This window comes from Channa argus, chromosome 21 (genome assembly GCF_033026475.1).
Source record: "Channa argus isolate prfri chromosome 21, Channa argus male v1.0, whole genome shotgun sequence".
In the NCBI taxonomy this organism is placed as follows: Eukaryota; Metazoa; Chordata; class Actinopteri; order Anabantiformes; family Channidae; genus Channa; species Channa argus.
Genome location: NC_090217.1, coordinates 5,045,864 through 5,060,331, shown reverse-complemented (window position 1 = coordinate 5,060,331; position 14,468 = coordinate 5,045,864). Strand labels below are relative to the sequence as shown.

General features: G+C 44.3%; 1 protein-coding gene across 22 annotated transcripts in view; it reads right to left on the bottom strand.

Moving 5' to 3' along the window:
- celf2 (cugbp, Elav-like family member 2) overlaps positions 1–14,468 on the bottom strand; it is a 186,063-nt gene that overhangs the window by 121,224 nt on the left and 50,371 nt on the right. For 4 of the 22 annotated variants that reach the window (XM_067489727.1, XM_067489729.1, XM_067489728.1 and 1 more), the window contains exon 1: positions 12,345–12,666. The exons of 2 other annotated variants lie outside the window; for them this stretch is intronic. In XM_067489727.1, the coding sequence (XP_067345828.1) occupies positions 12,345–12,463 (119 nt within the window). In that variant the 5' untranslated portion in view covers positions 12,464–12,666. Of the gene's footprint in view, positions 1–1,366; positions 1,787–12,344; positions 12,667–14,468 lie in introns of those variants that run through there. 16 more of the 22 variants (XM_067489744.1, XM_067489746.1, XM_067489747.1 and 13 more) reach the window with 8 other exon arrangements.

Sequence of the window (14,468 nt, the reverse complement as noted above, 5' to 3'; positions counted from 1 at the left end):
TCTGCTGTGGCGAGAGCCGCTGATCTTTAGGATGTGATATTACTTTGACATTTTACAGCAATTTGTAGATGATCTATGTCGCAAACAAAGCTTTACACATAAATCACAGCTTTTAACAGAAAGTCAGGTGCACATAAAGTAGTTCCTCACCAGCTACTGCCAGGTGTGATGCAGGTACACTCAAAAAGTGGCATGATACATACACACAAATATATCTGCTATTTGTGACACATGTTGTATTATTTTACAACATAAATCAATGCAGTATCCGAACATATACTGTAGACACCACCCAGGGAAAAAGAATCTTTATAATAAGGAAGAACTACACTACAGCATAGATCTTCTCTGCTGGGAGGAAAAAAAAAAAAAAAAAAACGAACATGATCCATCAACAGCTTGGCGCTCTGAGCTGAGAGGACATAAGTGGGACGTGTACTGTGGAAAAAGAACGCATGACCATGATGTCGGGATGAAAACCTCCCTTTGTCCCTGCTCTACAGATTCCGGAGTTTAACTGAATTACAGCAAATCCAATTGAAACACACGGGATCCCAGTCCCTCATGCATTCCTGTACGTTCTCAAGAAGCTTGTGTGTTGTTCACATTTATTCCTGCCGTGGCTTTTCTATGCGTTTAACCTAAACCAAGTGTCCAAAGTGCGGGGGATTAACGTGCAAAGAGGGTGCAGAAACGCCTCTGGTGCAGTTAAATCGGTCTCATGTGACTGAGAATCGCTCCTGTCTTCCACCCTGAGCTTTTCCAAGCAACTGAGAGAACAGAGAGATCGCCTCCGTGCTCTTTATGTTGTCTCAGCATGGTGCGCTCCCATAACCGGCTGCACAGCTCCAAAAGCCACCGCTTGCAGCCCAGCAAGACCCAGAGAATTTATAATGGGCGGCTGCCGCAAATCAAAGCAACTTCCCTTCTTGTGTTCCGCGGAGCGAGATGGGAAGTCGACGCTTTAAACGCTCCCAGAGTCGACTTGACGGCTTACAACAATTTGACGACATGCAGCAGATAATACAGCTTCATAAAGACAGGTTTTATTCGCGGCGCTTGCATTAATTCCCCATAATGGCGATCATTCATCATCATCCTGTCTATAGCTGATAACAGCCCCAGGCGCTCCTACGATCCCCGTGCAGTTTATCGACGGATAGGAAAAACGAGAAGCCATAACTAACACAATAACACAAAGATATAGTCCCACTGGCTATAGTGGCAATTGTGACCCCGATTCCAGTCGCATATCCAGCAGCGGAGCAACATTTCCACATCGGACAGCTGCTTTTCGGGACAGTACCAAGCACACAAAACCAGAAATCACAAGCGGAAAAAGAGAAAGAGACGGCGGATAACTCACATTCTGTCTCCGGGAACAAGCAGGCGGCTCTCCACCATCATATCGGGCAGAAAATCCAGAGTGTAGGATGAAGTCATGTTGCCTGCCTGCCTGCCCTGTGGATGTGTGTGCGCGCACAGTACAGTGAGTGAGTGTGTGTGTGTGTGCGCCTCCGCCGCTCAGCGCCCAGCCTGATAAATAAAGAAGCGTCGCTCTCGCCCAAACTGCGCCTGGCCACGGAGACGGAGAGGGACAGGTGCAAGAGCCGAGGCCTCCCTAAAGGCAGTGTAGCCAGCCGCACACACTCTGTCCGCAGCCAGCAGTTGTCACATTCTCCTCTTCCTCTCCCCCATTCGCTTTTTTTTTTCTCTCTGCTGGTTTTCTTCCGCCGGTCCGGTCTGAAAATCCGCTCTACAACAGCGCAACTGACGGACTGTTGGAGAACCAGGTGCCGAGTCGGGGAGGCGTGGCGCGTAACGCTGCAGCTGAGCTTTAACTATTAGGTCTCCTCAGCTATCGCAGTTCAAACCAGAGTAGGGTGTTAACCGTTAGGCGTCGTTATGGGTGTAACGACTGTCTTCTATGTGCACTTACTGAATCATGTAAAAATGGAATTTTTACATGGAGTAACTTTAAACACAATATATTTATTCAAGAGACATTGCTCAACTGCAGAATAGGCATCATCAGGGAACCATCTTCCCCACAGTTGGTGGGAGTTTCATCTAGCAGTTGTAGCACTTACCAGTATCAGTTTTTCTTTCCCATTAACCCGGAAGTTACCAAAACTGTTACCAAATTACAACCCTAACCACAGATAGACCAAAATGTACAATAGGCTGTGGACACTAAGTTCGAACTTGTTCTTTAAGGTGTTTAAGTTCAAGGTTAGCGGACATATTCTCAGAGCACATTACTTGTAGATTACTTACAAACTGTAATACAACTCTTAACTTTATCAAGTACTAGTTCCAAGGTGGAACTGGTTCCGAATTTCGAAGAACTACAAAATTGATAGGATAAGCTCTGCTCCTATGCACATTACAGTCCAACGCAGGAGTGAAGTGCAGTAAAAATTTTACAGTCCATAAACCTTTCACTTATCTGCCAGGCCCTGCTATTGTAGGCAATACCATGTCATTTTGTCACATCCTGAACCATGGCTGGAATCAGCAAATGCTAAAGAAGATACCCAACAAAATGCAATACCTTGTTTTATCAATTCTTGTAAGGAAATGTAATATTTGTTTTACGAATGGAGGAACAAAAAAACCAACTTTATTGTCACTAAAATGGCCAAACATAAAAAGGCAACTTTTTGTTCTTGAATCATTCGTTTGTTTTTCTCTCCAATCTTGGATCCATCCAATCCAATAATGAAATTGGAAACAAGATTTACTAAGAACCGGGTTTGATGAGAGGAAATGGAATCACAATCAGTCAGCTGGAACGATACCCAAGCCCTAGTGGAAGAGAAAACAAAACAGTGGTGCTGTGACAAGTTTTCTCCCAGTTTTGGAAATCCCGACTCAAACTGATGAAAAGTGTGTTTGTTTTCCTTTAACATCTGATTAACTCTCAAACTACCTCTGAATGCCCAGTGTCTCCCTAAAGCTTGAAGGAAGACATAGTATGGCGACAGCTAAAAGCCAGATGCAGCGTTATGTTCTGACACCAGACTAAACGTCAGTCTGCTGGATTCTCGCACAGACAAAAGCTAATTATGAAGGATCCTCCCTTAATGATATTAATGTAATGAATAAACAAAATGCACCGTCATGATTCAGAGCATACAATGAAATGGTAGAAAATGCAGGTGGCTGGAACAGAATATCACTCGTGCTTCACTGTGGTGCCTTCATAAAAGCATTGCTAGTTAGGTGATTTACAATCCAATGAGTTGGCCCATTTTGGAGAGGTGCAATTACGCATGGGGATAGCTTTGTAATAATGAACCAGCCCATAATTTGCTGCAAATTTGCTGACTCTATTTTACGCTGCGTTAATTGTGTGGATCCAGCGTGCCTCCCTGTGGAACCGAAGTGGGCTTGAATGCACCCCTGTGCAGCACGTCTACCAGGTTGGCCCACTTCCTCCCTCCTCCGTAGGAGAAAAGAGGGGAGGCACTTCAATAAAATAATGAGCCTCTCTTAGACCGAGAGAGGCGTCTCTCTGGGGGAAGAATATGCGTATCTGGGTCAGTGGGAAAAAAAAAAACAGTGCTCAGCAAGCACACATACAGCTGGGGTAAGTGTATGGTGTGGGTGGGGCTTGGCCCTCGGCTCTGCTAGGGGGTCAGCTTTCATGTTTACTTGCACCGACCCAGGTCAGAGTGTGGATGGGAAACACTGATCCTGCGTCTGCGCCTCAGGGCTCGCAGTGTCCCAGGAGTGGGGACGACGCTGCATGTTTCACCGCGCTTGACCCTTCACACAACAGCGCTTGTACAGGACATTATATAACCAAGTGCTGCATTATAATCGACTGCATTCTCATCGCAGGCTTTCATGTTCAGGCTTGAGTTGAGTCTCATGGCTGTTGTTTCAGATGATGGCGCATAACCTAAATCCAACATTTTTATTAGCTCACAACAGCATCACTCAATGTAACAATAATTTAACAATTTTACCTCTTTTTCGTTTAGGTGAGAAAACTCAAGTACTGTAGTTTCCGATTTATTCGCGCAGGTGAATGGAATTCCATAGGCGGTGCTTAAAAGTGCTGCTACAATCTTATCTACATTGATTCAGTGTTTACAACCAAACTGAGAACGACAAGGCTCAACGCTCATACAGCAAAAGATGTAAAAGATAGTCATCAGTAAATAACAGGGGGTATAGTTGGCAAAACCTGCATGTTTGTGTTCCTCTGTATGTTCCTAAGCTTACCTGTCTTACTATGAGCAGGTGTGTCAGCTGCTGCAGTGAAAATGCACAGGTTTGATATGAGAAGTCTGACACACACGCATGATCCCACATCATGTACTGTACACCTGGTAAACAATGACATTTGCTTTAAACTCTGAAGAAATATTCCCTTCTGTTTGCCAAAAAAATAAAACTAACAACACATCTTTCCATTAATAAAAGATGAACATACTCAATATTGAAGGTAGCTATATGAAACTGGCAGCGTGTGAAAAAAAGGGAAATTGTTCTATTATGAAATTTGTGTTGCAGCTGTTTAATAATGCATTTTATGATTCCTGATGCATTTGTTTGTTAGCATGCGTGCCATTATCTGTGTTTACAATATGGTAATGGTTTTTAAAAGCAGGGCTTTTGCACAAACCTCGGTATGGAAAGATAACGCTCCACAACAAGGACGAGCTACAGCAATGAGTTACTGTAAGAGTGAAGTTGTTGTGACTAGTGAAATTGACATCTTAAAACCGCCACCATTACATCATTGCGGTTGAGCGGATCAACAAGTCTGATGAGTGTATCCACTTCCAAAGACGTATTCTGTATTTCAGGGCCAGTGGTCAGATCTTGTGAACATTTCATACATTGTGTTGTACCTTATTTTCTCCCCGTTGTTGCTGTTGTTCTCTTTTCCCACCCTCACCCAATACCTCTTCTATCTTTCTATCTCTTCACCCTAAGGCCCCATGTTCACCCAGATCCTGCTCATGGCAAGGTCTGACCCTGCCCTCACTTGCTCTGCTACTTTTGTCTTACTCGCTTCTTCCCTCCATCTAGATTTTTTTTCTTCTATCTTCTCTCCGCCTTCATCTGTCTCACCTCGGGCTGGGTGGCTGGGTGGGTGGGGGAGCGGGTCGGTGGGTGGGGTGGGGTGGGGTGTGGTGGTGGCTCAGCTGCCCGAACAATACAAATCGATCGCATAGAAAGGAGGAACGGAGAGAGAAGAGGAAGAGACGGGGCGGGAGACGAGACCCAAAATAGATGGGTCGTAGAAAGCAAATTAAAAACAAAGAATCCTAAAGCAGCCACTCGGTTGTCTGTCAGACACTGTGAACTATCATTCAGGCCTCGCTGTGCTCATGTGTGCATCTCACTCAGAGAGGATTCTGGGTAACCGATGGAGCCAGCTTTTCACACGTGAATATTTAATGAAAGGCTCATGAATAATTCAAAATAGCAAGCAGCTGCGTTTGAGTCTAAGTGGACATGTGAGGAGCCCGGAACCAGACGGACCCTGACTGCCACGCTCATTCCTCACCGCTCAAACACAGTTTTGGCAAGTTCATATTCTACACAATATATGTGCGTGCGTGTTTGCGGGTGAATCACTTCCTAAATGAAAAGATGATAGAGGTCTCTCGATCTTGTCTAGCTTCTCTGCTACTTTCTTATTCTGTCAAGCTCAGAACCCCAGGCTGAAAAACCAAACAAACAGAGAGTGAGAATGGAGGAATACTCTCCCACACCTCTCTTTCTAACACTCTCCATCCCTCTCACTGCCACTCACTGTTCAATCTTCAAATCTCATTCCCCTATTTTCAACAGCCCATCTCCCTCTTTCATTTTCATGCTTTCAACTGTCGTGTTCCCCCTCTCCTCCACCTCTGTTCCCTCTCTTTGTCAGTTTGCTATTGGTCCTTGCTGGACTCCGTTTAGGACACTGTGTTCTATTTAACATGAATCCTTTCTCTAACTGAGGGCTGCCTGTGAATGCTAGCTGACCTGTTTTGCACACAATCTCACAAAGCAAACCGACTTTGGTTGGACTCATATATAACCTGTTTCTATATTTGGATTAAAAAGTCAATTAGAAAATGAATTAATGGACATAATCAGGGGTGGACATTTGAGCAATTACTAGAAAGAGTAAGCCCGGCTTATTTCAACATTATGTGTTTGATGTCTCTGTGTTTCACTGAGTTATGACCCGTCATATTTTTCTGACCCCAATACACACATGTACTTGTAGACATACACGGACCAAAACACACATTACAGATACAGGACATACCGATCAAGGCCAACACTGTCGAGCAAATACTTGCTGACCCATTCACTGACCCTCACACACTAATGTCTGCACCGTTGGTCTCAACATGACTTTAAGTGTGGGTTTCTGTCTCTCTCAAGCGTGCGCGCGTGCACACACACACACACTTGATGTCCTCTGCCCCGAAGAGGCCCCCCGGCTATACTGTGCTGTTGTCTGCTACTTTTAATGGTCTCTGGTAGAATGGACTGGACAACGCTGGGTAACACTGAAGTAGAAACATATCGCTGCTGCCATGGGAAAACCTTGTATCTCCCAACTCTTAATAAGATTAGTCTGGTTTTGGTTTGAGCACTGTGTTCTTTTGGGTTCACTCTGGGATTTTACAGATATAATAAAATCGAGCTCTGTAAGGTTTTACAACCCAATAGTGGACTCTAGAAAGCTTTGAAATAAGTTGCAGCTTTAACCTAGATCTCTCAGCAATAGTTTTTCATCAGGGGTCCACCATCAATTAGCTGTTTTGTAGATAACCTCTTCATACAATATCTCTAACTTCATTTTTAAGCTTCAAAATCACTTTTTTTCTCCATTTTGTACTAAATACTAGCGGAAAAAAGTTTCCATGGCCCAATTAAACTTCGGTATCACTCATGTTGTTGCTGCCTTTAGGCCCTGTTTTTTGCACAGAAGTAATTCCCTACTACTGGGGTGTCCTATTAACACCCTAGCAAGCATTTATCCTTACATACAAAGCCGTTAATGGTTAAGCTCCATCGTATTTAAAAGGCCTCACAGTACCATTTCACTTCGGTCACTTCGGCCTACCTGTGCTTCCCAGAGTTTCCAAAAATTGAATGGGAGGAGCCTTTATTGTAATATTAAGCTCCTTTCCTGTGGAACCAGCTCCCAATTCATATTCGGGAGGCAGACACCATCTCTACTTTTAAGACCAGGCTTAAAACCTTTCTTTTTAATAAAGCTCACATTTGGAGCTGCTCAGTCACTCTGAACCAGCTCTTAGTTATGCTGCTATAGACTTAGGCTGCTACCGTCCTCCCCTCTCTCTCCTCTCCACATGCACTTATTTTACCAATGCATGACATTAACTTTGTGTCTTCTTTCTCCCGTAGCTGTGCACGTCTCTCTCTTTGTACTAATTTCCAGGTGTCTCCGGCTTTGGAGCTGTATGCAGTTAGTGGCTATACCAACCTGTCCCTTGTTCTTGTGGCTTCTTGCTCCTCTTTTCTTTTGTCTTACCACTTTCCCCTCACCCCAACCGGTCAAAACAGATGGCCGCCCACCCTGAGCCTGGTTCTGCTGGAGGTTGATGAATTTGTTTTGAACTGGCGCTATGTAAATAAATGTGAATTGAAAAGCATATAAATTTGACACCAAAGTGTGGGAACATTTGACAGGTTTTTATTTGCTTAAAATGCTATATAAAGTGGTGGTTCTTCACCCTGCAAAAGTGTGCTATCGTCTCGTTTCTGTTACGATGGGGATAATGGGGATTTAAATAGAACATAAAATGTTCTGCTGTAACATTAATGTTAGAGTCAGGGAACTTCTCTTGGCAGTGTAACACTGCAGCAAAACTGACTCTTCCCAATTTGATGACATAACGCCAAAGATTTTGAGCTTATTTGACTGATGTCAGCAAAAAAGTGTTTGCGACCTCAACTAGTAAAAGGCACATTCAGCTCTCCTTGTCACACATACTTGTAGCAAGTCAACTGAGGGTGCTACTGAGCAACTTTAGCACAGTGCCATGCCTCCTGACACTGAACTCTCCACCCTGATTTCGTTGGTTTTTAAATATGTGCAATAGGCGACCACTAATTCTGAGGGATACAGAGTTTTAACTAGACAGAATGCAACTAAAAATCTACCTGTATAGTGCAACCCAGGCTTACAATGGTGTACAACATTACATGTACTACTGAATCACACAATAACTCCCAAAGCTGTTCTAAGCTGTGCAGTGATTTCTCCTCTCAATGCAAATTGAGGAGGGATATTCTCTGGCCACTCAAAACACTGCCCGCTCCACCTGCAGTGCATCGGAGCGCGCTCCAACTGTAATTGGCCATCGCATCAGTGACAGGGAGAGGCCCTCCATTCATCACCCCCCCCCCCCCCCCCCCCCACCCCCATCTTATCTCCATTCGTCTCTCTCTGCCCCTTAGTCACCAAGTCTGACCAATCTCTCCCTCACTTTCCAATTTCTCTCCCTGCTTTCGACTCACCGTCCCCATCCTCCCCACCCTCCTCTACCTCTGTCCTCCTTCTCCTCCCTCTCTCTCTGCTCCTTTTCCTCATTAAAGTGGGACCCAGGCAGTAGCGGTCACTGCCTCTCATTTATTTTCATTTGAAACTGGTGCAGCTCCACTGATCCTCTGGGGCTGCAGGAGAGGGAGCAGGATGGTGTCATTCTGATAACAACCGACACACTAATACACACCCTCACACACACACAGCAAAATGGAGGAATATAACAACGCATCATGCACACATGCAATACACACACAATAGGAGGAAACCACTTGCAAATGCACTTATGCACATTCAAACACACACACACACACACACATACAGGGAGGTGTATACGCATCCCCTCGCAAATAGATGCACTTTCACACCCATTTCAATTCATTTCACGCACATATTCACACATTTCATGTACCTGCAAGCTCCCATGCTCTGTCCCCCTGCTCCTCTTTCACGTATGCACCCTCTCCCTTGAAAAATCCTCCCCGGCCTCCCCTCGTTGATTGTGTGATTGTGTGAAGGTGATGATAGCAGGGTGTGAATCAGGGGGTGATAAAACTTGTGCCCATTGTCACCTGTATGATTGCGAGTATCGATCTGTGGCAGGGCACGTGGTGCGTGTGTGTGAGTATTCGCCGGCGCCCCCATCGCACCCCCCCACTTCCTGTGCGTGTGTGTCCATGCATTGTATTAGAGTCGTGTCGAGAGCGGCCCTGCCTGACACTGTCTGATTGAAAAGGTGCTCGGCAGATTAAATCGTTGTAGCGGAGACGAGGTGCGGTCCCTTCACCGAGGCTGCGACGCCTGGTTTAGCAGATTCAAGAAGCCTGGGCGGAGGACGGGGGAGGAGGGGAGAGTGAGAGGCCATTTTATCGCCCACTGCTCTGACCCATCAGTGGAAATGGGAGTGAGAGGCAGTGAGTGACCCTAAATCAACGGTAATATCTTTAATAGAAGACTAATATCTTCCACACCATTAGATAGGCACATCGAGTGGGACGAGTGGGATGGGATGCTTGGTTTAGCCTATTGGAGAATGGAAAAGAAAGGGCAAGACAAGGATGGAGCTACAGAAGACTCTTCACAGCACACACTGTAAGTAGCCAGGCAGCAATATATTTTTTGAACATTGTAACTGAAGTGCAACAATGACTGTAACGCTCCAACTTTCATAGAGTGCTCAAAGCGCAGCGCATTCAGAAAGTTAGGGGATTCATGAGAGACAGATTAAAAATGAACTGGCAAAATCGATGCTGCAGTTGCTGAGATATTCTGACTTTTGGTCCCTAGTATAAGTCAATCTGCAAAACTTGGAAATGTAGTGTTTCTGAAGCCGTGCATTCCAAACTTAAAATGAACTTTTTAAAGTCACGACGTGCAAAAGCGACACTAGCAGAAAGTCAGGATCTGGCATGGTGATGCTTTGCCAATTCTGGAGTTTTGCCATATTTTCATAGGGCTTTTGGCTTCAGCACATAAAACACCAGCAGTTGATTTGAGGTCACGTATTTAACTGGATAAAAAAGCAAAAAAACAACAGTTTGGTCCTAAGACCCGTATCCTAAAACTGTTTCATCACCTAGACTAATTCCTTGATCCGGCCCAAATCATTCAACATTATGGCCCAACCTTAACCATTCTAATGTTAGGAGCCATCTTCTGCAGAAGTGAGCAAATTATGGCTAATATCTACAACTTCCTGCTTAGATTCGTAGTCCACCATCTTTGTTTGCCATCAGATATTCCTACGGTCCAGGACACGAACCTTAGGGAACATCTTGCTTATACAAGTATGGATAAATTTAAATCTAAAAGTGTAACTTTACATTGTTATATTTTAAATCAAGTGTGCTGGAGTTCCGACCCCAACCACCGAAACATTTTTAAATCTTTCATTGGACCCATACTCTGAATTTTTCCTCTGATGTACACCACCACCTCAACCCACCCACAGTCATTGTACCATCCTGCATGCTGGCAAAGCTCGGGAAAAATTTCCCGTGTTTATCGCTCTGAGCAACCGCCTGATGCAGAAGCATTTCAAAGTCATATTTTTCATCGGGAAATTGCAAGTAAAGTGCATGCCTCAAAACCAGTTTCATTTGTCACCCAATGAAGCATTCACCGATTCAGTCAGTAAATTATGGTGCAATAAATTACTACCTGCAAACATCAATGAAATATGTTGACTCGTTGCAAAACAAGTCAACCTCAGCATGACTGTTTTTCATGATCAGATGCGCAGCAGACGCTTGTCTCAATCTTTTATGCAACAGGAGGGGAGTTCAGAGAAATTGTGACTGGTGGGGTATCGCCGTAAAATTTATCAGTAATAGGAACTTTGAAATAAAAATGTGTAATTTTCAGGAAGATGGAATACAGTAGGGATGGTAAGGGAAAGGTTGACAGAGAACAGCTGGATATCTCCGTTGTTTGTCTGTCTCATTTTTAGAGCCTCTTTCCCTCCCCTCCCCACTTTTGTCACTGCTCTTCACAACCCCATTTTCTGCTACTGCTTTCTTTTCTCCTTTTGCCTTTTCCAATTTCTCTACAGTTTCAGCCAAACCGAACACAACCACACTTTTCTCAATCACGGTCTGCTCATCCATCATCCCTCTGTTAGTGTTTAAAACCTGCAACAAATGAAAAAGATGTGCACGAATAAAATAAAATAAATAACAGAGGCACAAATTCAGGCTCCGTTAACTGGCTTGGAAAATGTCAAATCCTGCTTCAGTTGAATGGACGTCTCATGGATGGGTCATACAGAAAACTTCACATTTACTGTTTCTGCCTTCCTTCTTTTCCGGTCATTGTGATGAAGCAAACCTGCTAACACCTCAAAGATTTAAAGATTTTCTAAATTTCTGGAGGGGAAAATTGATAGAATTTACATTACACTGACCTACAGTAATAATTTTCAGGGGAATTAACCAGTATCTTTTCAGTCTTGTCAGTAACTATGCATTTGTTAGTCTGTAGGTTTTCAGGGTCTTTAAAACTTTGGGATATCAAAATTCTAAAAAAAAAAAGCTGTCTCTCCATGAGATTCTACAACTATTGATAAGAATATGAATGATACATATTCATGCATATGTGGGTGGAATAATAGAAAAATGCAAATTAGCTGAAGGGCAAACACAACAACTATGATAAATGCTGTATATAAATAAAAATAACTAAAATGTATCCTAGATGTCAAAGGTGAGAGACTCTGTACTGCCAGATATTTAATTTAAAAGCAGGGGGAAAAGCTATTAACGGCTCCACATGTCAGCCAAACTCTCCTTCCTAATAGTTCAGCTCTAAACTGCTTGTTTCAGACACAATCCTGCTAACACAGCAGCAGGAGGAGGTTTGAATAGAGAGGAAGACAGAGAGAGAGAGAGAAAAAAAAAGAGAAGTACAAGCATTGACTGTTACACTTGACTGGGCAAACAGTTGCAGGGAAGCGGGAGAAAATCTCTTGCCATTGAACAACAACACTGACACAATGTGTCCAGGTAGGAAGTGTTACAGCGGAACCTGTTAGGAGCAAAGGAGCAACCATCAACCATGTTAAATCCTCTAAAGTGAAGGAATAAGCCAGCACCACCCCCCGAAAACACATAAAAATCCTTACAAACATCGCTGATACAAAAGCAACCATGCAACACACGTCTACGCTACAAGTACAACAGTCCCTGAGAGGGATGTGCGGACGCTGCCTCTGGGTCAAAAAAGAAAAAAAAAAGAAAGAAAGAAAAAGGTTTGTGTGTCTGTGTGTGGGGGTGGTAGTACGTGTGTGGGCACAGATGTGTATGAGTGTGTGTACCTCAGCAGCAGCTCGTCGCTCCTCATGGATCCTGCGCTGGCAGCTGCAGGAGGGGGGCAGCACACGGCATCCACACACACTCTCCCCACAAAGCCCAGCTCGGACGAGTGCTCCAACATTACAAACAAACAAATGCACCGAATCAGGCTACAAGCTGCGCACACGCTGTCTCTGTCTTTCTTTCTTCCTCTTTTGTCCTCGTCTCTCTTCCTTTATTTCTCTGCTTGTTGTTTACAGCACTTGCCTCTCTTTGCTTCTCTGTCTGTCGCCTTGTTCCTCTCAGCCTCTGCCGTTGTTCCCTTTCCTCTGACACAGAAACAAGCATCCCTCCTTCTCCGTCTCCCCTTCCCCACACCCCCACCCCCGTTCACTCTCTCTCCGGTAGAGCAGCAGAGCAGCGGAGACCCCGCTGGCTTGCCTAGCTGAAGTAATCCCCTGTGACAGCTCAGCTCATGTTGTTATGTTGTGGGCCTATTTGGGTCTAATACTGCAGCTCTGGAACAGCCCAGCTCAGTCTCTGGGCTGCCTGCATGGCCGCTGGGCCTGGCCCAGTCCAGCACAGCACCGAGCCAACAATGCCCACTATTCACATTTACCGCACATCATCCTTGTGTTTCTGGCACACTGAACCCAGCCTAAAGTGGAAAATAAACCAACCCTAACTCTGCTCCGCCATCTTTTCACTATGTTTTTATGAGGCAAATAAATTGTGTACATCATAGTAAAAGGTATTGAACCAAGGAAAGAGGCCAAGTTCAACATCAAAATAAAAAGTAAATTTTCACAGTTTATTTTGATGGAGTATTAAAAACCCTAAACTTTGCTTTTATTAGTAGGTGGCACCGCGACTGATACTTTTTTACAGCCACATCACAATTGTGCAGCCATGATGCTATAACTTTAACAAGTCTTCCTCTGCTCAGATGCCAGATTCTATCTGAACCTAAGTCTCCTGCAGGTACATACAGCATGTTCTCGTCAGACGCCCTGGTCCAGCAGATCATGCCCAAGAAGAGGAAGCACAGACAGGAATGTCTCAGTGAGTAGCCTTCCCAAAGGAAGCACTGCCAGATCTGGCTTCATATACCTGGCACATCATAGCCTCTCCTCCCCATAGGAGGCTGGGGCTGAAGACACAGGAAGGGAGCTGCTGATTAAAAATTCATCTCTCTGTTTATTATGATTTATGCATGTTTCAAAGAGCCAGGGATAAAAAAGAGAGGAGAGGAGAACAGCTTCATTAGTGCATATTGTGTGTATGTGTGTGGGTACTATGCCTGTTTGTGTACTTGTTGTGTGTATGCGTGTGTGTGTGTGTGTGTGGTTAGCTGGCAGGTGGGGGATAGTTAAAATTATGGATTGTACGTGAGCTTCATTAGAATGTTTGGCATACGGGGCAAAATCGTCTGTCTTCACAAAACACCTGCATTTCACTGAAAAACAACAACAACTCGAAATCCTAAATTATCCGGTGTGCACGGGCCATCGCTATTAAAATGCAGCAGACACTTTTGCTAAGTTCTAACTTAATTACCCATTTCCGCCTCTGTTGTTTACCATTCAAATCGGATCAGCCTCTCACTGCATTTTCTCTCAGCCAAAACTGATGAGAGCCACGCAGTGGTGACAAATATTGACACAGGGCAAGTGCGTAAACGAGAAAGTTGGGAATACGATCGTGAAACGGACCACAGAGCTAAAAAGCACTCTGATATAAGCATGACATGCATTTACTCAAATCAAGCAGATGCTGCAGCCACTGATCATATGTTGCTTGCTGTTAATTACAGTGAAATCGGAATGTAAAGAGCATAAAAAGAGCGCTGGTCAATGGAGCGGTGTATTAAAATTACCATATACAATTAAGTTCTACAAATGTTGTAGTTGTTGAGAGCTGTCAGTGACGACTACAGTCACTTGTCATTTGCATCGACTATATTGTTTTGTTAACATTCAGTGATTAAAGCTACACTACACAGTGTTTTTGCATACAAAATGTTACACCACCCACAAGAGGTGACAAAAGAGAACCTGAGGAGACAAACAGCCTTTCCATGTCCTCCACAGACTCAGCAATGTTAAGGGGAACACACGTGGATTGAACTGGGTAGCGCACCCCGCACC